The sequence below is a fragment of the Oryzias latipes genome, chromosome 1, assembly GCF_053564925.1.
Source record: "Oryzias latipes strain Hd-rR chromosome 1, Olatipes_Hd-rR_3.1".
In the NCBI taxonomy this organism is placed as follows: domain Eukaryota; kingdom Metazoa; phylum Chordata; class Actinopteri; order Beloniformes; family Adrianichthyidae; genus Oryzias; species Oryzias latipes.
The window spans coordinates 8,488,458-8,511,300 of NC_136237.1; the positions used below are offsets into that span (position 1 = coordinate 8,488,458).

The following is a 22,843-nucleotide window of genomic DNA, read 5'->3' on the forward strand; positions in this document are numbered from 1 at the left end:
AGTCTTGGACACACAAATCGGATGGATCGTCCACATGTGGGTTCAAATTGGCCGAAATAAATACAATACTAAAATATATATGTGAGAAATTGAAAGCAGCTCTGCAACAGAGTTACGTTTTGGGGGTCTGTTTACTATCAAACACAACACAGTAGGGTTATTAAAAATGATTACCTGATATTCAAAACACGTGCATTTATTAAAAGCTGTCTTTACAGCCAAGACAAGCAGACAGGGTTAAAGCAACCCCCCCTTCCCATTCCTTGTCTGTGAAGTTGGTTAAGTTAAAGTTTTTAGAGTTGATTCTGTTTGCCTCTTTGAAAGACAGAGTTTGTGCGTTTTGTTTTTCTTTTTAAATATATTTTTTAAATTAATGTCAGCAGCTACCTTCATTCACTGCATCCATAGACCAAAGAGGAGATTTATGGATGCAGAGAACGAAGACATGAAGGTAGCAGGTGTAAGAGGAGATGGAGGAAGGCTATCTGCTGTGGTGACCCTCAAAGGGAAAAGAAGATTATTTCTTATTTATTAACTTTCTGTTGTCTGTTTTTTGTCTATTACAGGTGGATGAGTTTAAACGCCTTAGACTGTAAAATAAAAAGCATCCCTGACAGTATTATTTTGCAGCCAGCTAGGGACTTTTCTGCTTTCTATCTTTTTTTTAGCTGTGTCTCTCACTGATGTGCCTTTTAAACGTTTATTCTTCAAATCAGGTAAAAACTTTAGTTCACAGAAACGGGTCAACTGCGCCCTCTAGCGGCCATCAGCGCTTCAGTACCGGGACAGCGGCAGGTTCATGCCGGCCGGGAGCTAGTAAACAAAGACCGTCCGGGTCGTTAAGTCCGAGCTTCCCGCGTTATCATAATTTCTCCCCCGGTTGCAGTTCTTGAAGAACCCTCCCTCCTCTCAGAAGGAGCTGCTCCGCTCTTCCACCCGTGAGGCGGCTCCGCGCTTTGTTCCGCCATGGCGATCGCCACCGTGGCCACAGAGTACGTGTTCTCCGACTTTCTGCTGAAGGATGCCGCCGAACCCAAATACAAGGGGGTGCGGCTGGAGCTGGCACTGGACAAGATCGTGTCGTTTCTGGCGGTGGGGCTGCCGTTGTTTCTCATCTCGCTGGCTTTCGCGCAGGAGGTTTCCGTGGGTGAGTTTTCTTTCTCTCAACACGTTTGCTTTTGTTGGGCGTGAGACTGACTGAGGAGGTGCGGGCTGTCCGGATGGAGAGCCCCGCCGCTACAGCCGAATCCACCACCGCCGTAAAGTCACGGGCGGGGTTGAGGGAGTGCAAAGGTGTGGCCTTGGTCACACCCGTGCCGGTGCTGAGCCTGTGGCGCGCGCGCTGCAGCAGCTGATGTTATTATTGGAGAGGCACGTGGTTCTAAAAACACTCCAGTTTGGGTGTTTGCCAAGTGTGAAGGATGGTGTCGGGTTTAAACTTACTTTTTGAGGTAAGACAAATCTCATTTAGACATGCAGAAAGCCTGGCCTCACATTACTTCACCTGGGCACAGGTGTTTGGAGAGGTGCATCTAGAGAAAGGAGCGAAAAAACTGTTTTTTTCAATAGTTTATGGTTTTGGAATGCACAAATATGAACGTTTGAAGTATTGTTTGAGCTCATTTTAAATGTATGTTTAAAAAGATTAAACAGACAAATTGATTTTCTATCCACCACAAGTTGGAAAGAACTTCAGATGCCCTTAGTAGTGTCTTTAAAGGATCATTACTACATCAACAAACCAACCTACTCTCACAGAGAGAAAGAAGCCACTAGAAACCCAAAACACATTCAGTTGTGTTTGGTAAATCAAACATTTAAACTTTTATTTTCCTCTAACTATTTTAGATGCAGTCTTACCTTGTTTCTTTGTTTTGCCTGGTGATCCCAGGTGATGTCAGGTCAACACGCAGAGCTAACTTTATGAGGCATGAGGTCACATGACTCTGACATGCTTCGAACAACAGTTGGAAACAGCGTTACCAGGACTTACGGTTTGTAAGCCCAAAGCAGTCAAGCAGAGGAGCTTGGGCATGACGTCCCTAAAATCCATGCTAAATTTGGCGCTTGTACCACAAAGTGCACGATTAGTTAAGTATTCAGTTCCACTAAAACATATTCAGTGCCAAGAATGCAGGGAGGGCATTCGATCATTCAAACAGCGAAATGTTGAAAATCTTGCTGTAAATTCTCCTTTCCAGGGACCCAGATCAGCTGCTTTGCTCCCACTAACTTCTCCTGGAGACAGGCGGCATATGTGGACTCCTTCTGTTGGGCAGCGGTACAGCAACAATCGAACAGCTCGCCCCTGTGGCTGCACAAGGTACAACCCTGAAGAGAAAAATGAGCTGCTGTGGAAGCTTGCAGACAAATGGGCAATATTCAGACTTATTGCAGATGAACAAGGAAACCCTTAATATATCCAGACATCTTTAGGCCAAGACTGTTTCAAGCTGTGATCTGACAGTGTTTCTGTGTGTCGGATGACTTCTGTACTGTTTCCTGTTCTGCTCCAACCTCCTCAGTTCTTTCCATACGTCCTGCTCCTGCTGGCCATCCTCATGTACATTCCTGCCTTACTGTGGCGCTTCACAGCTGCTCCACATCTGTCCTCTGACCTTAGCTTCATCATGGAGGAGCTGGACCGCTTTTATAACCGTGCCATCAGACTAGCCAGGAATCTGGCATCTTTGGATGGCAAGGCTGCAAGTGAGGACTCGCAGAGGTAAACTGGAGACTTTTTTTCTTCTATGGTATTAGCTCATTTGAGCTCTTTGCTGTTTCTCCTGGCTTTCATCTGTTTAGTGAAAAATAACTAGTTTCTCTGGTTGCACTGAATTCCAGTTTGACTTTCTCCCTCTTTGCTGCCTCCTCGTGGCTCTGCAAAAGTGTGTGCTTCTGCTCAGAGCTAAGTGTTGCTAGTGTTAGGGCTGTAACAATTGATTCTAAGAACAATTTCATTCATGTCCTAGTTTGTTGTTGCCGATCCAATTCATAGTCAAACCTGTTTAATTTTGAATGACCGGATTCACTGACCGAAAATCAATCCAGGACAGCTTCAGTCAAAAATTCAACCATGTGACTCAGAGATAAATACCTGAGTACTGAACAGTGCAAGTGAAGTTTTCCAGATTCCTTGTATTTCTTGTTCTAACTAGAGCATTCTACCACGCTGAATGGTCACATCTTTGAAAAACCGTGTTTTCAAACATTGGACTGTAATGAAGGCCGCGCCTCAATCCAATTGTTTTTTTTCCCAGTATTGATATAACAGATTCATTTTATTTTTAAATAATTTTTTAATGGAATAGATCGATTCGATTGCCTCAGACAGATCTGATTGTATTATGGGAATAGAAATAGATACATCAGTTAGTCGATCAATCGTCACACCCCTAGTTACTGTTCACGTTTTGCATGCATGTTCCCTCCTGACCCTCAGTGCTCTGGATTTGGCTGAAGGCTGCTTTAAATACCCTCTGGTGGAGCAGTACCTGAAGACCAAACGCTTCTCTCGCAGCCTAGTGGTTAAGTACCTGGCTTGCCGGGGCCTGACTCTTCTCATTCTCCTGTTGGCGTGCATCTTCCTGGCCTACTACATCCTGCTGGCTTCTCTCACTGATGAGTTTCCTTGTGACCTGCGGACAGGAGTGCTGCAGAACGACAGCATGGTGCCATCTGCTGTGCAGTGCAAGCTAGTAGCGGTGGGTGTGTTTCGGCTGCTGAGCTACATAAACCTGGCGGTGTACGTGCTTCTGGCTCCATTGGTGGTGTACGCTGCCCTGGGACCTGCACGACAGAGCTCCAGCTTCCTTCAGCCTTATGAGATGCTGCCTGGATTCGGGGCTTTAGGTGTGATCACGCCGGTCTACAACGACCTCAGCATTTATCTGCTGTTCCTGCAGGAGAACCTGAGTGAGCTGAAGTCCTTCAAGTGTTTGAAAGTGAGTCTCCAGACAAACATGGTGACTCAAGTATGATACTGCCTCTGTGATCATTTCTGGCTGACAAATGTAATTCCCAGGTATTGGAGTTGCTGCAGCAAGCTGGTGATGAAGGCTTCGACGCCATGTGCCTGCTGCAAACTCTGGGTCAGGTGAAGACCGACGTGTTAGACAATAAGAAGACAAGTTTACGCAAAGAAACAGATAAAGATGTGGAATAACTGAACTCAAGTATGGACCAGCTTTAGGTTTCCTACTGAAGGCTTTGCGGTTTTCAATAATTGGTGCTTTAGTTAAAGAGACCTTCTGTTTTTACTCAGATCATGAAATCTAAACTCTGAACATTTGGAAAAAAAATAAGCTGGTTAATGCACTGCAAGAAACGAGAAATTGTTTGAAATTAAAAAAAAAAAATGACATCATTCTTTTCTAACAGCTGATGTGTGTAGACTATTGTCGCTGAACTTTTATCTCATCTGTTGTTGAGTTAGGCTGAGCATTTGATGTACTCTTTTCTTGATCATTTACTTAAAACAATAGATCTTCCTCCTCTGCATCAAATGTGGTTCTCCCTCTTATCAGGAGAAGTTGGTACAAAGCCAATAGTAATGAAAAGTCATAGCCAGAAAGATCTTTGTTCTTGGAGTCTACATGAAGAATACAGTTCTTTCTGCTTGTATTGGATGAGTCTGTACCTACTCTGTGATGGAAAAGGAGGAGAACTTTTGCACGTATTTGTATCTGATATGCTGGATGGATGTGATCAATTCTGTCTTAATTTGGGTACACTTTTTACAGTGTAGTTTGACCTTTTTAAAGTTTGCATTTGAAAACTCAGCTGATATATGTGGTCTAAAGAGACTGGCTGTAAAGTGCACACTTTGTATCTTAACTCTTTTTTACTGGGTTTAAGTTCTTATGTTTCTGTATATTTTTATGGTTCGCACTACAAAAGCATTTTGGACTTATTTTTAGGTTTAGATATCCTTAAGAAGGAAAGCATCTCAAATCAAGTAGTTTCTATCTAAAGTAAGCTTCGAACAAACAAGCACTTCAAACTAGTAGCATTAATGGTAAAAGTAGATGTTAAAAAAACTTGTATCTTAATGTATGAATTTGTGTGTTTTAGTTGTGTTACTGTGGCTTTTTCTGATTTTCTTTACATACATTTTGCCTGAACTTTACTTAATTCCTGCTCTTTGAAACCATGAAAATGAGTTGCACGCAAACAACTTAAATTAAAATGCAAGGGTTATGTAAGGAAAGTCGCACATCCTTTATTTTTTTGTGATGAAAGTGAAAGAAAAAGTCCAGCAGACGGGTCTCTCATGTTTTCTGCTCAGCATTATTAGTCAGTGACACCATGAGCCTGCCTGCATTCACTGGTGAAGTTATTGTCTTTGACAGACATGAAAAGCAAGTATGAAGACATTTAAAACTTTGCAGGAGCGAAGGCTTCAGTCAGTACCGGTAACTTGTACACGTGGCATTTCTCAAAGTCCCACTCCAATCAGCTTTTTGATTTATTGTAAAAGTGTTCCTTGTGGTCTTTTAATTACGATCATGCCGTTATAGGCGAAATTTGAAAAAAAACCTGTTGTTTTTTGCCTAATTAGGCTAATTAGCCTCAGAGTTATGGAAGGGACCCTTGGCACGGTGTGAGCCTGCCCCAACTTCCCATCATACCTTTGTTTACACTCTCTCCTGCTGCCTTACAGCTCCTCACACCCCCCACAAAACATTAGCGGTGCAACAAAAATGGTGTGCAATTTTGAAGTTATCCAGTCATTTATTCAGCCGTACAGTTTTGAGCCAGATGCCAGCTCAGACAAGGAAAACGAAGGGATGTCTGTCTGCAAGTGGATGCATCGGAATGGAGTGAGGCAGGGAGTTTGTGGCCTGCAAATTCTAGTTTCTACATTAACAGATACAAGCTTTTACCAACTGCATTTTTGTCTGCTCCAGATACACAACGATTTGTATAAAGAAATACTCAGAAATTCAATTTTAAGTTCAATTTTCTTTGTCTTCCATTGTGAGAAAAATGTCACAAGAACATGTTAAAAACACCAAAAAACTATTTTGATTGGCGTGGGTCTAATAAAAACAAAAAAAACACGTTATTTTTTTACTCTCCCTTACGTTTTCACAGAAGATACTAAAATGCAAACTATATTTTGCTATTCTACAAAATAAAATACAGATTAAAAACCATTCCGGCATTAAAAGTCCTCCACACAGCTTCAACCGCTGAAGATCATTCCAACAATTTGATTGGCCAAATTTTGTAAAACGTCATCCATGCTGTCCAATCTTCGCCAAAAAGTGAAGGTTCCTTTGTCTCTGATTGGCTAATCGTATCCTCGTGACAGCAGGAGATTAGTTTGTCGAGAGACTTTACGTTGATTCGTGACGTGCGGCTGTACATTGTGGTCGTATAGTCGTGTCGGAGTTTAATTAATATTTTTTGTCAACTGAATTCTTGAAATTCTGCTCCGTTGGGCTCCGCTGAAGGCGTTTCCTGTTCTGTTAGCTTTGTGTTTATTATTAGCATCCGCTAGCTTCCGCTGAGCTCGTGCGTATTCCTCATTGGTTGGTACTTCACTAACCGTCGGACGAGTTTATTCACCAAAACAACAACAGAAAACACGCGGATAACATGTTCGGACGTTCCTCTGACTCTTTTCGGCCTAACTTAATTCAGCAGACCTGCAACCACCAGCGGCTGTGAGGTTTGACCTGCCAGTCAGTGGGAACCACCTCGACGCCGGAGAGGCGCAGAATATTAACAGTTAAAATCAAACGGATGGTTCTTCATTGAGGAAGTGGTTGAAATTTGGTAGCAGCAAACATGGTGGAGCCAGCGGCGCATTCTTTTACGTCCGTGGAGGAGGAGATGGTGTTCTGGAAAGAGCAGGCGCAGAGGCACCAGCAGAGGTAACCAGTGAAACACCTGACGAGGCGCTAATGCAACTTTCTTTCATGACTAATAATAACATCACGGCGGGGGTGTTTACCCCGTTTTGTCCCAAGGGCCGATGAGGCTCAGGAGGAGCTGCAGGAGTTCCAGCAGATGAGCCGGGACTACGAAGCAGAGCTGGAGACGGAGCTCAAGCAGTGCGAGGGCAGAAACAAGGAGCTGCTGCTGGAGAACAACCGACTTCACATGGAGCTGGAAGCTATCAAGGTGCAGTAGTATGTGGATGATGTTGGTATGTTGGTTCCCTGTGAGCTGCTGCTGCCTGCTTACAAGCAGGGCAGTAGGGTTGGAAATGGCCTGATCTGAAGGAAGCTTCTGGTTATGGTTCCAGAAGATCCTTAACGCAAAGATTGAGAGTTTAACAGAGCCACACTCAATCTCCAGCTATTTTTGTTCAGCAAACTCTTTGCAGAGATGTTTTTTTTTTTTTTACCTTGCTTAACTTCAACATAAGTCTCATCTAAAATCTAAACAGAAGACTGATTTTGATGGTAACCCTATGAAGCTTTTGGTGGATCTGATTCTTTGCAGGAGAAATGTGAAGCCAGGCTTTCTGATGCTTTGAGGCACATCACAGCCCTGGAGGAGGACCTGACCCAGACCCGAGCCGTGAAAGATCACCTCCAAAAGTATATCCGGGAGCTGGAGCAGGCCAACGACGACCTAGAGAGGACTAAGAGGTCAGTCCTCGCAATATGAATTTGACGGTTTATTCTCCAAGTACCCTTTTGTTCACTTTTGTAGTTTCATGTGTTGTAAGGGTTTACATAGTAACTTTTTGAACATTATTTTCTTTAATTCTTCTGTATTTTTTTTAGCTTTAAAAGAGGTGACAAGAGGTCATGACAGCAAGTAGTTGTAAATTCTGCAGCAAAGAGGTGCAACTCATTTTTTTGTTGTCTTTTAGAAAACAGACTTACTCCTTTTGAAGGAAAAGGAATTTAAGGGAAAACTGCAGATGTGTTGTAAATCAGAATTCTGCTCTTGGGGTTAAAGGTCAGAGAAGTTGAGGATGGTGCATATACACTTGAGGATGAAGTATGAGCGCCCTTTTAAATGGATAACTTGAAGTGATTTGGAAGACAGCAAATCAGGACTTCAAAGGGGCGGCGTCCCTTTAAAACAAATATTTCATTTCCTGAAGTGTTTGTTTACTCTGCTCTACTGTATTTATAAAGATTGCAAATCAACAATTTTGGACATCAAAAATTCTTATTTGTCTTTTCTGGAACATATCTCAGATAACAGGGCATTCAGGTACTCATTACAGCCTTATTACTTATGTAGCTTAACTCTGCCACTGGGTTTTGAGGTGCAGTCTTGTGTGATCTAACTGTAAGGTCAGTCAGTAAGAATGTCCTGTTACAGGTTCAGCCGAGAGCTCCATACCGGATTTTGAGATCTGCAAATGCTGCTTAAGCACCAACCGTCTCTTTTAAGAGCCAGCTTTGCTGTTCATTCAGACCAAATCACTGCTCTTCACGTTGCAGAGCAACCATCATGTCCCTGGAGGACTTCGAGCAGCGCATGAACCAGGTCATTGAGAGAAACGCCTTTCTAGAAAGTGAGCTGGACGAGAAGGAGAACCTGCTGGAGTCCGTCCAGAGGCTTAAGGATGAAGCCAGAGGTATTCTCCCATTTGCAAAATTGACATCTATCAGAACTTTCTCAATGTTTCATTCAGCAGAACCCTTGGTTATTATGGTTCTGGTTATGTTATGTGGGATCAGAAGTTTAAAGTCTAATGTGTGGTGTTTTTTTTAAATATTTTTATTTTTATTTTATTTTATTCAGAATTACCCGCCGTTCCCAAAAAGGCGAAAATCCCATAGACTTCTATAGAGAAATGAACAGCTGTTACTCAGTCATTCTATTGGTCAGAATAACCATTCTTGTTCCAACACCTTTATTCGACACCTTCTTGCTAAGTGCCTGTCATTTTTTTATTTTTATTTATTTTAATCGGCGTAAAATATGTTCAGACTGAGTTTTCAATGGGGGGGCGTCAGTGGCTCAGATGGTTGAGCAGGTGGACCAATGATCGAAGGATCGGTGGCTCGACTCCCGCTCCCCCCAGCCAACTGCTGTTGTGTCCTTGGGCAAGACACTTCCCCCTCCCTGCCTCCAGGGTGGCTCCCCAGCTGTGTGAATGTCCCAGTGACGGTCAGAGGGGCCGTCACTCTGCCAGGGCAGCTGTGGCTGCATCAGTAGTCCACCATCACCAAGTGTGAATGAGGAGTGAATGAATAATGGACACACTGTAAGAACTTTGAGCGTCTGGAAAAGTGCAGAGACATCCAATCCATTATTTATTATTATTATAATTATTATTCAAAAAGAAAATCACAAGCTGCTTTTGGTGTTGCAGACCTTCGGCATGAACTGGCTGTAAGACAGAGGGAGAGACGACCGTCCAGCAGTCTGGGGAGAGACGCAGACCGCCCAGATCTGTCCCAGATTAACCCCTCTGCCCCCGTCACTCCCAACAAACCCATCAGCTCGTACATCACCCCCCCTGCCTCCAGCATCCGGCGAGGTACCGGTATTCCCAACAGTGTCAGATTTATGTTCATGTAGGAAACCTACTTTAATCTGTATTTTTTATTCTTAGGTGATGGTCTAACAGGGACCCCCCTCACCACATCAGCCAGAATATCTGCTCTTAACATTGTTGGAGAGCTGCTGAGAAAAGTTGGAGTAAGAGATTCGATCCCCCTGGTGGAACAGCTGCTCTGTCTTTGCTTTACTGATAAAACCATGTTTCCTTCCTGTCAGAATTTGGAGTCAAAGCTGGCGTCCTGTCGAGACTTTGTGTGCGACCCGCCCACGAGCAGAGCGGCGCTTCCAGATGGTCGCGTGAGTCCTGCAGGTGTAGAGGGCGGTCCTGATCTTCACAGTAGCAGCTTGAGTCCTCCTCCTCAGTACGACAGGTGAGGAGGAGGAGCACCCCTGTGCGGTTTTGTGCCCGTTCAAGAGGGAGGTGTCCTTACCTGGGAATCTTTTCTTTTTCAGTTTGGTAAAGCGGTTAGAGTTCGGACCAGCTCCACCCAGAGGCATCTCCCAGGGACCCCATTCTCCACAGGGAGGTGTCAAGATCCTTTTATGAGAAGGCATCAGAAGGGAACCCCCCCCCAAATCCTCCAACTAAAACTAAAGGACTTTGAGCCGAGGGTTCTTTCATTCTTGCCTTATAATACCTGGTCATTAAACAGAAAAGCTTCCTGATTTTTGCACCAAACTCTTCAGGGCCTTGATTAGCAGAACCAACACCGTAGTATATTACAGGACACAGTACAAGGAGGGTAGAAAGTGCAGCTCTTCGCTGTCCCCCCCCACTTATCCTGTTTTATTTCTGATGGATGAAGAATTGGGGGGGCATCTGAGCTAACTTAGTAAATCATCGACTAGGATGATAGACCAGCTGGGGTAGAAACGGGAACCAGAAGCTGACACACCGACTTCACACCTGAAGGGGCTTTAAGGGAACCTGATAGAATTTTCAATGACCAACTTTACACTGAAATATGAAAAAAAAGCACAGTCTTTGTATCTCTGGGTTTAAGAAAGAGCTACCACTGCACTTATTAATCCGCTGTGGTTAGTGGAACGGCGGTGGAAATCGTGTTCTCACTAATAAGCTGTGAAAACAGGAGTTACAAGCTGTGGTTGAGATTTAGCCTGGAACAAGGTTGAAGGTTTCATTCCAATACAAAGCTTTTCACATGAGGGAGCGCGTAGAGCTGCATAAAAAAATCAAAACATTGAGTCAACTTGAACTTAAATACAAAATGCAATATAATTTATTTGAACTCAAACACATTTTGAATTCATTTGACTAAAAGTTAAAGTTGCACATTCAGACTTTCAAAACCAAACTATACCGGTTTAAGATTGGAAATCCAACTGATTCATACTCAATGTGCTATGGTGAATCACCAAAGCACGAAAGCTTGAATAGAGATAAAGCAGTTTGGCGGTGAAGCTTTCGTCTGCTGCTGCACAGACCGGATTAATGCGACTTTTGTATGAATAATAATGTGAACCTTGTTCAGATTCTAGCAGATAGAACTTTAGATGGGTATTTGCAGTTCTCAATGTACAGGATTCATTTTCCAAAAGGCTAAGGAAATCCTATGTTGAAGAGGAGATGGTGAGCAATAATATATAGAATTTAAAGCACAACTCGTAGCATTCATTAATATAGGTCCCTATATTAAGAACACTGTTTTCTTGCTCGGGCATATCATGGTCAAAGGTTCCTGCTGACCGCTTATCGTTTCTGCCATCTCAGACTATGCTTTCAATATCCCTTGTGCTATCCTAGGCACTTAAACATTGGGGAGTTGGGTCATCTAGACCCACTAGACAGTGAACTGAACCTTTTTTCTTCAGTGATTTGTGATCTTCACTGGTGTCCATGGATTACATGAAATCTTTCCACCTTTGTCATGGTAGGGAGAACTCATCAATGGTCATCTTGACCCCATCGGGTCGCACAAGGGATACTAGCAAAAAGGAGGAGCGGCTGCTGCTAACAGGACGCAAATACTGGACCAGTCAGTGAATGTCTGTATACTTACGTCTATGATCTCGCTGGTGCACAGCTTTGTTACTGAACTAAACTGTTGTGACACGGTTAACAAAAATAATTAAACAGAGACAAATCTTTAATGTTTTATTCCTTGTGCATGTGGTTCAACAATAGATGGAAAGGGTGTCATGTAAACATTCATGGGTTAAATGCAACATTAAATAAGACTGAGCTGGATGACCTTTTAGGACGCCACAGGACACCTGAACAAAGTCTGACTCGTGGCTTCATGGTTGGATCGAGCTTCCATGATCTCAGATCTCATGGTTGTTAAAAAAAAAAGCACAGAAAAGGTGCAAATCATGTGAAACGGTGACTATAAAAGGATCTTGAGGTGCTGAAAAGTAGTAGGGATAGAGAGTCAGCAGTGACTGGAAGCAGATGACATGGAGCGGTGACCCACATCGGATCTGCTGCCACTTCAGTGCTGCTGGGGAACATCAACAGCAGTAACAGGCAGCGGGACGACAGTCGCTGACAGTAGTTAAACATCTGCAGTCTACCTGTGTCTCTCAGAGGTTGAAGCTTGAAGTTCTCAGAGAGCACTTTGTGAAAGAATCGGTCAGCTGGTGAGGTACAAAACAGTGCGGGTTAAAAACCAAAGGAAGATCTCACATCAGAGTTTTCTAAAGGGCTCCTGCAGTGGATATGAAGCCCTGATTGTTTTGTGACAAGAACATGTGCTCCAGAACAACATAAGTAACTACTGAAAACCAGAGGAAATGCATAACTTGAAGTGATTTGGAAGACAGCAAAGCAGGACGTCAACGTTACTTTTTGAAGTGGGAGTAATTTGGATCTTTGGCTTGTTTTTAGCACTTATTCCAAGGACTTTGTTCCGTTGTAGTCATTTTGGGAGTCTGCTTCCTCCTCAGAGGCATCCTCCACCACCCTTCGACCTCCACCCACACGCCGTGGCGTGCTACCGAAGGAAGGCTCGTTTCCACGCCTGCAACACCACAGAGACGCAAACACGGTCATGGTGAGAGGGAGGCCTGGCACACCAGAGGGCGTGATTAGAAACTAGTCAAGAGGTGCACGCCGGTTACAGCTCAAGCAGGTGGTGTCTCTGGAACTCATTTCACTCTGCGCAGAAAAATGAGTTTGGTTTATGGTTGCTTAAACCAAGCACTGAGAGAAACATGGCCATCTCTGAGAGGGAATCGATGAGTCACGGTTGGATGATGAGCCATATTTCTCTTAGTTATGCTCAATGAAAGAAACAAGAGCATGAAGAGTGAACAGAGAACGAGACAGGGACCGGAGTGGAACCAGCTTTCAGCTCGGGAGTATCAAAACACTTCTTTGGAAAATCAAAGCCACACTTCAGAAGTCACGATTCTTTAGCTTTTCGCTGTCAAAAACAGAAATCCCAAAAAAGCAGAATCAGTTTAATTTAAAGCTTCAAGCGGCGTTCGATTGCCCACAGGCGCTACCTGCCCTTGCCCTCTGCGCCTTTTAATACCAACATGTTTTTTCCAAGTAGCTTACCACAGATGCTGGGGGTGTTGGGAGTCGATACATCAAAATCTCTGGGGTTGTGTCCGAATTCCTTCACTACTCACTATATAATGCGTTTGCCATTTTGTAGTGCTGTCTGAATCTACAATTTCAAAATCGAGTGCCATAGAAATTTCCCAGAAGTCTCTGCAAAAGACCAGTGTGCATGGATGCACTAGATTTGCGAATATAGACCACAATGCATTGCGTTTGAACAATTCTTGCAAAGTAAACATATTTAAACATCTTCAGAACACTGTGGATTCATAAATGGCAAGACGTCAAATCAATGAGATTTTTATTTTGTGAAATCGATGATGTCATATTCGCCGTTTAAAAAAACAAAAAAGTAGTGACCATGGTGTCCGGATTGCTTTTAGAATTTAGAGCACTAGATAGTCCCGCACTATATAGTTTTTTAGTAGTAAGGGGTTAGGGTGGGAATTCGTACACAGCCTAGGAGTTTAAACTTGTAGTTGGTACTACAGGCCCCCCCCCCCCCAACTTTAAGATGGCAGCCTCTTCCCGAGGTCAAAGGTCAATGATACTTCTATGGCGATTATAGACTTAACCTCATAGCATGTGTGTGTGAAATCCCAGACGCAAGTGTTTTGGTTTCGTTAGCGGATTCTGAAAGAGAGATTTTGGTCCCATGATTTTTTGACAGTTTATCCCGCTGTGATGTCATCTTGTTCTATTTTATAATAGAGGATGTGGCGGGGGTCAAATTTGTGCTCAAACATGCATAAGAATGAATAATAAAGATAACGTAATATGAATGAATTCATATACATTTTCTTGGTGCTGCACACGGTATTTTTTTCTGTCGTAAAAACAATTTGGTCCTTGCAGTGAGTGACTGCTGCAGGCCATATTAATGCTGAATCATCATGAGGTCACTCCACTTTTAACCACCAGCTCTGTGAGCTAAAAATGAGAGCCACAGAATCAAGACAGCAGTCAGCTGTTTGCTGCAAGCATGACCTGCATTTCTACCAGCAGACAAAAACCCTTCTTTTGAAAAAAGTTTTGGGTGTTTATCTTCAAAATACATGTGCAAATGACAGAAGGACATCTGACACAGCAAGACTGAAAGCAACACAACAATATTTATGTGAGAAAAATACGCCTTTTCCTTTTTTCTTCCCTGTTTTCTTAAGCAACCTTTACGCTTCTGCTAAAAAAATAATGAACCAAGTTGTCAGTTTTCACGTTTGGTAGTATTCGTGGCTTTCACACTCCTCCATTCCTTCTCTACCGTCGCTACAATGACTGGGTAACGTGAAAGCTGAGCTCCTGTTCCTGTGACAGAGAACTCCTTCCTGCCCACTGGGAGCGGTCACTGGTGACTTCGCTTTAGTACACCAGCCCAAAAGCTGACGACCCACCAGGGATTCTCCCAAGTTCCAGATGAGCCACTCCGGTGCGGGAATGTAAACGAATGAGCAGTGGGAATGGTTAGGCTCAAATGTACCTGCTGTGTTACTCCTTAGGCTCAGGGTTGCCTCTGTAATAAGAGATGGACAGGATGTTGTGGCTCGTTTTCTTTGTAATTGTTTTAAGATCTCACTCAATGATTACAGAGGTTAAAAAAGACAGTTATGGATATTTTTTTTTTTAATTTGTGATTTATGCTTGAATAGTTGCTTAAACCTGCCAGAGAACAGATGGAAATAAAGGTGATCCCTCACTACCTTTTGGCAGAAACAGTTGACACATTTGAAAATGTGACACATAGAGCACAAACGTAGGTGGCGGAAGACTCCCCCCCCCTTGTCCCACCTGAGCTTGCTCTTCAGTGAGGTGACCTCGCGGCTCATGGCGTCATTGGCTTCGGTGGCCTCATCCAGCTCCCGCTGCAGCTTCCGGCGAGCAGCGGTGGCACGCTGCGACTCCTCCTCCGACTCCTCGAGCTGCCGCTTGAGCTGCTTCATGCGGGAAGTAGCCTTCTCCGCCTGTCATTTTAACAGAGGGAACATCCATACTTGGCCTGATCCTCATTCTCACATAAACATGGCAGCTTAGATGCATGAAGAGGGTTGGACCTGGTCCTTGTACTGCTCTGCCTGCTTTCTCTCGTCCTCCACCTGCATCATCAGATCTTTGAGTTTCTTGTCCTTTTGGCGCAAACTCTTTCCGGTGGCCTGCTTGTCCCTGAGGAGGTGGACAAGAGCTTAAGGTAACTAAGTCAGGGACTCTTCCAGAAGCATGTGATCTTCCAGTCAGACATCCTCACCTGTTCTCCTGCTCCAGCTGCTCCTCCAGCTGTGCCACTTTGGCTTCCAAGGCAGTAATGGAGGACTTGAACTTGGACTTGACCTGGTTCTCCATCTCCAGCAGCTTGGCCTTTAGCTCCTTGTTCTGCCTCTCCATCTGCTGCCGTGCGCTCTCGTTCTTCTGAGCGGTGCTGCGCTCCGTCTGCAGCTCGTTGCTCAGCTGGTCCACCTGGAGGAGATGCAAACGCTCCAATAGTTGAGCTTATGTTGCTCTGCTATATCACGACCGCTTCTCCACTTTTGTCACCTGCTGTGCGCTCTTCCTCAGCCTGTCATTAAGGATCTCCATGTTGCTCTGCTCTTCTTCCAGCTCTTCCTCCAGCTGGGCGATCTTTGCCTCAAGACGCCGCTTCTCATCAGCCAAGGCTGACCTGAGGATGGCAAGGAGACATGTGTTTGTTGTCCCAGTTAATTTCAAAGTTAAATCCGTAGCATTGATGTCCCACTCACTTTCCCGAGGCGTTGCTTGCCAGCTCATCGGACAGTTCGTCTCTCTCAGCTTCTGCCTGCTTCTTGGCCCGTTCAGCTGCAGCCAGTTCCTAGAAACAGAATGCTAAATCGTCACCTCATCAGAAGCCTCCGTCTATGGAGAAGCTTTAAAGATCTGGAGCGTTACCTCCTGTAACTGGATGAGCTCCGCTTCCAGACTCTTGGCTTTCTTCTCGCTCTCCTTCGCAGTGCCCAGCACCTCCTCCCGAGCAGCACGAGCATCCTCAAGCTCCCTCTGGTAGTCCTTCATCTGGGCCTAAAGACAGGAGGAGGAACACACAGAGAAACAGCAGTCAGACCCAAAGATTCATCCCTAATATATGGACAGAAGCTACTGCACTAAAAAAATAATAAAAAAATACAACCGTGAAAGCTATGAAATTGTGAGTTAGAAGAAGGGTGGTGCATCACTTACGAAGCATTAAATCAATTAAAATATGATCTGCCAGGTCACAACTTGGTTAAGTATGAATTTATCTTTCAAGATTCTATTTTGAACCCATTTTATTTGGTTGGAATAAAACAGTTTTACATAACAGTGACATAGAATGATCAAAGATAGAAGGTTTATTAAAACTTTAAAAGGAAAAACAGATTCATGTGTTAGTTAAAATTATATGTTTTAGGTAAAAATCAATTTCCAATCAAATAGAGTGAAGGAAATAAACTTGACGATTTTGTTGTTGAACTTAAAAAGAAATTGACAGCCAGTAATTTTTATTTAAACAGTGAGAAATAGAAAATACATATGGAAAATCCAGCAAAAGACTTTAAAGAATTTATATACATTAATTTGCATTTAACCAAGGAAAATAAGTATTTGAATCCTGAAAATTTGAAACCCAGAAAGACATATCACACGGAATTCGTTGTAAATGGCTTTGAAATCATTCAGATTTGTTTTTTTTCACTTGGAAACTCTTCAGCTCTCTCCATAGGTTTTCTATTGGACTGGCTGGGCTGCTCCATAACCTGGATATGCTTCTTCTTCAGCCATTCCTCGGTTGCCCTTGCTGTATGTTTTGGGTCATTATCCTATTGGAAAACTTGGGATGGAAGGAGGTTCTCATTCAGAATTTGTCAGTACATGGCTCCATCCATCCTCTCATTGACACAGTGAGGTAACTGTGCAGAAAAACACCTCCAAAGCATAACGTTTCCACCTCCATGCTTGTCAGTGGGGATGATGATCTTTGGGTCAAAGGCAGCGTTTCTCTTCCTCCAAACGTGACTGGTTGAGTTAATGCCAAGAGCTCAATTTTGATCTCATCTGACCTTCTCCCAATCTCTCTCTAAACCATGAAGGTGTTCATTGGCAAACCTCAGGCGGGCCTGCACATGTGCCTTTGTAAGCAATGGGACTTTGTGAGCTCTGCAAGATGGTAAACCAATGCGGCGTTAGGTCTTAACAGTTTTCTTGGTGACTGTGGTCCCATCTGTTTTGAGATCATCAACCAACTCCTGCCCAGTTAGGTCAGATCTGGTTTGGAGCCCCAGACCTATAGGTACATTGATGGTCATGTTGTCATTCTTGTATTTTGGGGCAATCGCACTAACCATTGTCACCCAACTTGCTGATGGTTTTCTAGTCCATTCTGGTCTTGTATAGGTCTTCAGTCTTCCCCCTTAAATCCACTGAAAGCTATTTAGTCTTTCCAAAGTGTCTTTTCTACAGGTAATTAGATAAATCAGGTGTCTTCAATTCATTTGACAGGTAGATTCAGAGAGTCTAACTGATCTGTGTGAACAGAACTCTTAATGATTACTAGGGGATCAAATAGTTATTTCCTTACATAGGTGCAAGTACATTTATATCAATTCTTTAAAGTGGATTTATTGATTTTCTTTCTCTCATGGTTCAAACAAACTTACCATTAGAATGACAGACTGTCAGTTTCTTTTTAAATGGGCAACCCTACAAAATCAGCAGGGGATCAAATATTTATTACTTTCACCATAGTCGATCAGACTTTGATAGAGACGACCTTTTAATGATAAAAACATGAAGCGGTCTGGAACCTGAGAAGAAATAGCTCAAATTTTGAAAATAAAACAGACTTCTAATTTTACAAGTGTTTTTGTTTCTACAGCAGTGTTGCAATAAAGCAAAATGAAAGAAAACTGATGTCATTTTTTGCAGTGCTCATGGCCACGTCCCTTCACCATGAACCTTCTCTTCAGAGACTTTCCCCATTGCGTATCTAAATCACCTCCCTTTACTGGGTCCCCCTACTCTCACCTGGAGTTTGCGAAGCTGCTTGATGGCTTCATCTCGACCCTTATTGACCGTCTCGATCTGTCCCTCCAGGTCTTTCATGTCCGTCTCCAGCTTCTTCTTGGCTGCTGCTGCCAGAGCCTTCTGTTTACGTTCATCTTCCAACTCCGTCTCCAACTCACGGACCTGCAGTCAGTCAGTTGCTTCAGGTCTCCATCTGAGATGAGCAGGTGAAGGTTCAAACTGCTCTTTACCTGCTTGATGAGCTGCCTCTTCTTCTCCTCTCCCATCTCATCCCGTCCTTGGAGGTCTCTTTCAAACTGGGCTTTCAGGGCCTGCATGTTGACCTCCAGACGCAGCTTGGCATCCTCTGCTGCCTGCAGCTCATCCTCCAGCTCCTCCAGTTGGGTCTTCATCTCTTCCACTTGGGCCTCCAGACCTCGTTTGGACTTTTCCAGCTCGTGAACCTGCCGAGAATGGATTAGTATCGAGAGCCAGAAACTTTTGAACTAAAACCTTTCAGACTGATTGGCATTTTGACACTTACATTTTTTCCCACATCGTCCTTGGAGCTGATCAGATCCTCCATCTCCATTCTGAGGGCCTTGTTGGCTCTCTCCAGCTCCTCCCTGGAATCCTGGGCCTCCTCCAGGGCCCTTGCTAGGGACAAAGCCTTGGTCTCCTTCTCTCTGGCTTCAGCCTCTGCTCTGTCTCTCTCTTCTGCATATTTGCTAGAGATGCTCTTCTCTTCAGCCAGCATCTGATGGGTAACAGAGGAAAAAGACTCACAGATTGAATCATTCATTTATTACTGTGTTTATACTCAGTGTTGTCTCTGCACTGACCTGGTCAAACTTCTTCTGTTTCTTCTCCAGGTTTGAGACAATCTGTCTCTGGTTGTCCAAATCCATCAGCGTGTCCTCCAGCTCCTGCTGCAGGCGGTTCTTGGTCTTTTCCAGCTTGTCGAAGGCTGAAGCCTTTTCTTCAAACTGAGTGTTGGCCGCCTCCAAATCTCTCTGCAAGCGTTTCTTCCCCTCCTCCAGGAGCTCAATGTTTCCAGACATCTCCTCAAGCTTCTTCTTTGAATCTGACAGCTGAAAAAAAAAAGCAGAACTGTTCAGAACCAGGAACTGTCTCCAGCCAACACAGAGACAGATACTGGAGTACAAGATATCTGTGGTGTTGTTTATAACCTCAGAGTTTGTTTCCTGACCTGGACATTGAGGGTGGACACATGTCTCTCCATGTTCCTCTTGGCCTCCATCTCCTCCTCAAGCTGCTCCGTCAGGCTGTTTCTATCATCTTCTGCTTGTCGCAGTTTCGTAGATAACTGCAGTTTCTGTCGAGTCTCCTCAGCCAGCAGCTCCTGTGGTGAGCGCCAACGGTTACGGACTTTTGTCATGGAACCCCTGTATTCCATAAAGGTTTGAAGGTTTCATCGCCAAGTTTTACCTGCGAGTCCTGGAGTTGAGAGGATAGGCTGGAAACATCTTTGCTTAGTTTGATGTTCTTGCTTTCAGCCTCGTTCAGAAGGTTTGTCACGCCCTCCAGCTCAACCTGAGCAGAGTCAACATTTGGGAGTCTAAAAACCATTTCTATGTTCAGGGCTGACACAACAACTAGAAGAGACCTACTGTCATTTTGGAGCAGCGCTCGTTCAGCTCAGCCTTCTGCTTCTCACTGTCGTTGATGCGCGACTGTAGGTCTGCCACTTGACCCTCCAGCTTCTTCCTCTTGTGCTCCCCCTCTTGTCTGGCCTGAGCCAGCGAGCGCACCTCCATCGTTAACTCAGACGTCTCCTTTTCCAGAGCCTGCTTGGCTTTCTCCAGGTTTGTTTTGACCTTAGCAAAGGAGAGCAGAGAGGATGTCAATACATTCCTTGGGTTATGAGGAAAGATGACATTTGGCGATGACCCAGGCCCACCCGTTTGGACTGCTCCAGCTGTTCGGTGAGTTCTTCCACAGCCTGAGTGTGCTTCTGCCTCATCTCCTGTATCTGGGCCTCGTGTGTGCGGTTCTCCTCCTCAATGGCTCTCTTCAGCAGTGTCACCTCCTGCTCACGCTTGGCTCTTAAAGATCGATAGAGACACTTTTCAAATAACACGAATAAAAAAAGTGAGACATCATAATGCATAATGCAAGCACCATATATATAAAACCTATTTCTATTCATTTTTATTATATTCCCTCAGTAGCTTCTAGCTTTGGTTGTAATATCGGACATCCTTTGGAGGCATTTCAGTCCATTCCTGTTTACAAAGTGGCTTCAGCTCACATGAACCTTTTTGTGCACATCTCTGTTTCAAGGTCCCTTTACAGCACTGTGAGGCATTTTTCCTTCTTGGTTAAATGACGTCCAGCTCATTGGGTGCAGGTTGAAGAACAACAGAGTGCTCATCTGGAACTTTACTTTTCTCGTCAGTTCCCTGGTTGTAGCTTCAGCACACCTCTTAAAAATCTGCGACCCTTCATTTGTATCATTACAACAAAAAATCCTGTTAGAAGAGATGTTCCTCTTTTTAAAATAATAAAACAACATTTTGAAAAAAAGGCAAATCTCAAAATATTTTCATTTTTTTAGAGGTTTTTTTTAGATGATGCTGTGCTTCAGCTTATAATTCTGTTTCCTGACTCTAACCTCATTTTGTTAAGGTCATCCCCATCTTTTTTATGGTGTCAAGGGGATTTATAACACTGTGCTCAAGTTTAATCATAAAATATTGGTAAGACCCAAATCTACTCTAACTGAAAATATTCAGATTACAACATTTTTGAGATGTAAACTCTTACCCAATCTTCTAACTAGATCAGAGACCAATCTTTCTTCAAATGTGCATTTGTGTCATTTTAGTTTGAAAACCCCATCCACAAAAGCCCATCTTTTTTAAATATATAAACATGTAAAGGAACTTTGGCTGTCCGGTCAGTGAGCCAAACTCACAGAGGTGTGAGCAGACGTTGGACTTTGAGGAGAGAGAGAGGGGAGCTGGTCTCGTGCCGGGGGAACCGAGCACAAACTTACAGGGATTTTCGAGCGCAATTTGAAGAGAAATAATAAATGAAGTTTTATTTCGGTCTTTAATTTTGTTACATTTTATCTGGAGGATACCTTATTTACATGAAATTCCAGCTGGGTCCTTTCTGTGGGCAGTTTGCATGTTCTCGTCTTGCATTGGTGAATTTGCACCCTACTCTCTCAGATCCAACAGAAAGACTAAAGGGTAAAATGGGCATTTTATGTGGCTGTTTTTTGGCCTGATTTGCCCCGCCCCTCATTGTAATTCCCTCTTCATCTGAGCTTTTCGTTGACCCACACTATGACAGGATGATTCGAGCAAAGTTTTGCAGCTACTTGACTCTACTTGTAAACTTGAGCTCATGGTGCCGACCTTAGCTCCTGCTGTGTGGCAGTGGTGTCCAGGGTATCCTCCAGCTCAGACTTGAGGGCCTCCAGCTCCTCTCCAAGATCCCGCTTGATCTTCTCAGCCTTGTTCCGGGCCACCCGCTCAGAGTCCAGATCCTCTTGTAGGTCTGAGATGTGTCCCTCCAACTCCCTGATCTTTTTCAGGGCATTGTTCTTTTGTGCAGTCTCATCCTCCAATCTATCAATTTAAAAAGGCAAATGTGTTGGTTAGTTTACTCCGCAGCAAACATGCGACTCATTCTGATCAATTAAACTAGACTCATGGCTGACCACCACCTGGCCAAGGCGTTCTGCAACTCCTCCTCCTTCTTAGCAAGCTGAGCTTTGAGTTCGGCGATCTGAGCCTGCAAGTCTGCCAACTGCTCTTGAAGGTCATTGGACTCTGCCTCCAGTTTGCGTTTGGCTTTATCAAGCTCCTGACGACTCTTTTCTTCCTTTTTCAAACGAACTACAAAAGGAAATGAGGAACACAACATTTTTGCTCGTTTTCCCAAATTTGAGCTCAACGATGATGTCCAGAAAACATAACACAAGACTACCCTCCAGCTCAGAGATCATGGACTCATGTTTATTTTTCAGTTTGGTGAGATTTTTTGATTTCTCCTCTTCCTCTGCCAGGCTGGCACTGAAGTCAGCGATTCTTTCCTCCATCAGTTTACGTTCCTTAAAACATCAGACGGATCATCTGGATGTAAACTCTTCTGACCAAAGCTCACAAAGCCAAAAAAACTCTCATTTTTAGGACTCACTTTCACAAGCTTGTTGTTTTGGTCTTCCATAACTAGGATATCATCCTCCAGCTTTTTAATTTTTCCTTCACATGCAACCTTCTCCAGCTGAAGTTTTTGACGAGCATCCTCCTCCTCTTCCAAATGTTCCTCGAGTTCCTAGAGTTTATACCTGTACTTAATTTTCTGGTATAGGAACAAAAACAAACTAGAGAAAATGGGAGTTAAGGCATGGGTGTATGGACCTGCATCTGCTGTTGCATCTTCTTCTTGTCCAGCAGCAGTGTTTGGGCGCGTTCCTCCTCTTCATCCAATCTCGCCTCCATCTCATGGAGTATTTCTTCCAGCTCCTGCTTCTTTGCGGCCAGACGGACCCTCATCTCCTCAGCCTCGGCATAAAGCTCCGTCTCTGCCTGAAGCTGCTCCTGCAGAGCATTCCTCTCCTCCACGATCTATGAGGAGGCAAATTATGAACACAAAAAATGAAATACAAACTAATAAGCAGCGCCAATATGTTTTTGTTCTGTTGACAGAATTTTTTCATATTAAAAAAGAGCTTTTACTGTAATTAGGAAAGGTTTTTAAAGCATATGTTGCTTTATCTCAATGTTAAGTAGCCATGTATTGTATCAAGGGTCAAGCATCAAGTTAATTTGAGTCGGAATTGGGCAAATGATGGAAAGATTATATTTTTTT

The 22,843-nt window shown here is 43.8% G+C and overlaps 3 protein-coding genes across 5 annotated transcripts in view; 2 read left to right on the top strand and 1 right to left on the bottom strand.

Annotated features, from left to right (window-relative positions):
* Positions 1–764: 764 nt before the first annotated feature.
* On the top strand, positions 765–5,209 carry LOC101165456 (pannexin-1). Its single transcript, XM_004066203.5, has 5 exons — positions 765–1,147; positions 2,202–2,323; positions 2,526–2,725; positions 3,443–3,944; positions 4,025–5,209. The coding sequence occupies exons 1-5, from the start codon at positions 967–969 to the stop codon at positions 4,163–4,165; spliced, it is 1,146 nt and encodes a 381-aa protein (XP_004066251.1). The 5' UTR covers positions 765–966; the 3' UTR covers positions 4,166–5,209.
* A 1,024-nt stretch (positions 5,210–6,233) lies between these two features.
* On the top strand, positions 6,234–11,595 carry LOC101165210 (nuclear distribution protein nudE homolog 1). Its single transcript, XM_004066202.5, has 8 exons — positions 6,234–6,881; positions 6,978–7,131; positions 7,456–7,604; positions 8,415–8,551; positions 9,293–9,460; positions 9,536–9,621; positions 9,700–9,854; positions 9,937–11,595. Exons 1-8 carry the CDS (start codon positions 6,796–6,798, stop codon positions 10,028–10,030), a joined length of 1,029 nt encoding a protein of 342 aa, XP_004066250.1. The 5' UTR covers positions 6,234–6,795; the 3' UTR covers positions 10,031–11,595.
* The window catches only part of myh11a (myosin, heavy chain 11a, smooth muscle), a 32,485-nt gene continuing 21,228 nt past the window's right edge, over positions 11,587–22,843 (bottom strand). For 2 of the 3 annotated variants that reach the window (XM_078930326.1, XM_023960251.2), the window contains 20 exons: positions 22,393–22,599; positions 22,169–22,306; positions 21,959–22,082; positions 21,696–21,867; positions 21,385–21,597; positions 19,920–20,064; positions 19,630–19,836; positions 19,448–19,552; positions 19,209–19,361; positions 18,841–19,089; positions 18,543–18,755; positions 18,250–18,462; positions 18,020–18,181; positions 15,908–16,036; positions 15,742–15,830; positions 15,539–15,662; positions 15,252–15,460; positions 15,061–15,169; positions 14,798–14,970; positions 11,587–12,464 (listed from right to left, as the gene is read on the bottom strand). In XM_078930326.1, coding sequence (XP_078786452.1) covers positions 12,335–12,464; positions 14,798–14,970; positions 15,061–15,169; positions 15,252–15,460; positions 15,539–15,662; positions 15,742–15,830; positions 15,908–16,036; positions 18,020–18,181; positions 18,250–18,462; positions 18,543–18,755; positions 18,841–19,089; positions 19,209–19,361; positions 19,448–19,552; positions 19,630–19,836; positions 19,920–20,064; positions 21,385–21,597; positions 21,696–21,867; positions 21,959–22,082; positions 22,169–22,306; positions 22,393–22,599 — 3,264 coding nt within the window. In that variant the 3' untranslated portion in view covers positions 11,587–12,334. Of the gene's footprint in view, positions 12,465–14,489; positions 14,523–14,797; positions 14,971–15,060; positions 15,170–15,251; positions 15,461–15,538; positions 15,663–15,741; positions 15,831–15,907; positions 16,037–18,019; positions 18,182–18,249; positions 18,463–18,542; positions 18,756–18,840; positions 19,090–19,208; positions 19,362–19,447; positions 19,553–19,629; positions 19,837–19,919; positions 20,065–21,384; positions 21,598–21,695; positions 21,868–21,958; positions 22,083–22,168; positions 22,307–22,392; positions 22,600–22,843 lie in introns of all 3 variants that reach the window. The other variant, XM_078930371.1, reaches the window with a different exon arrangement.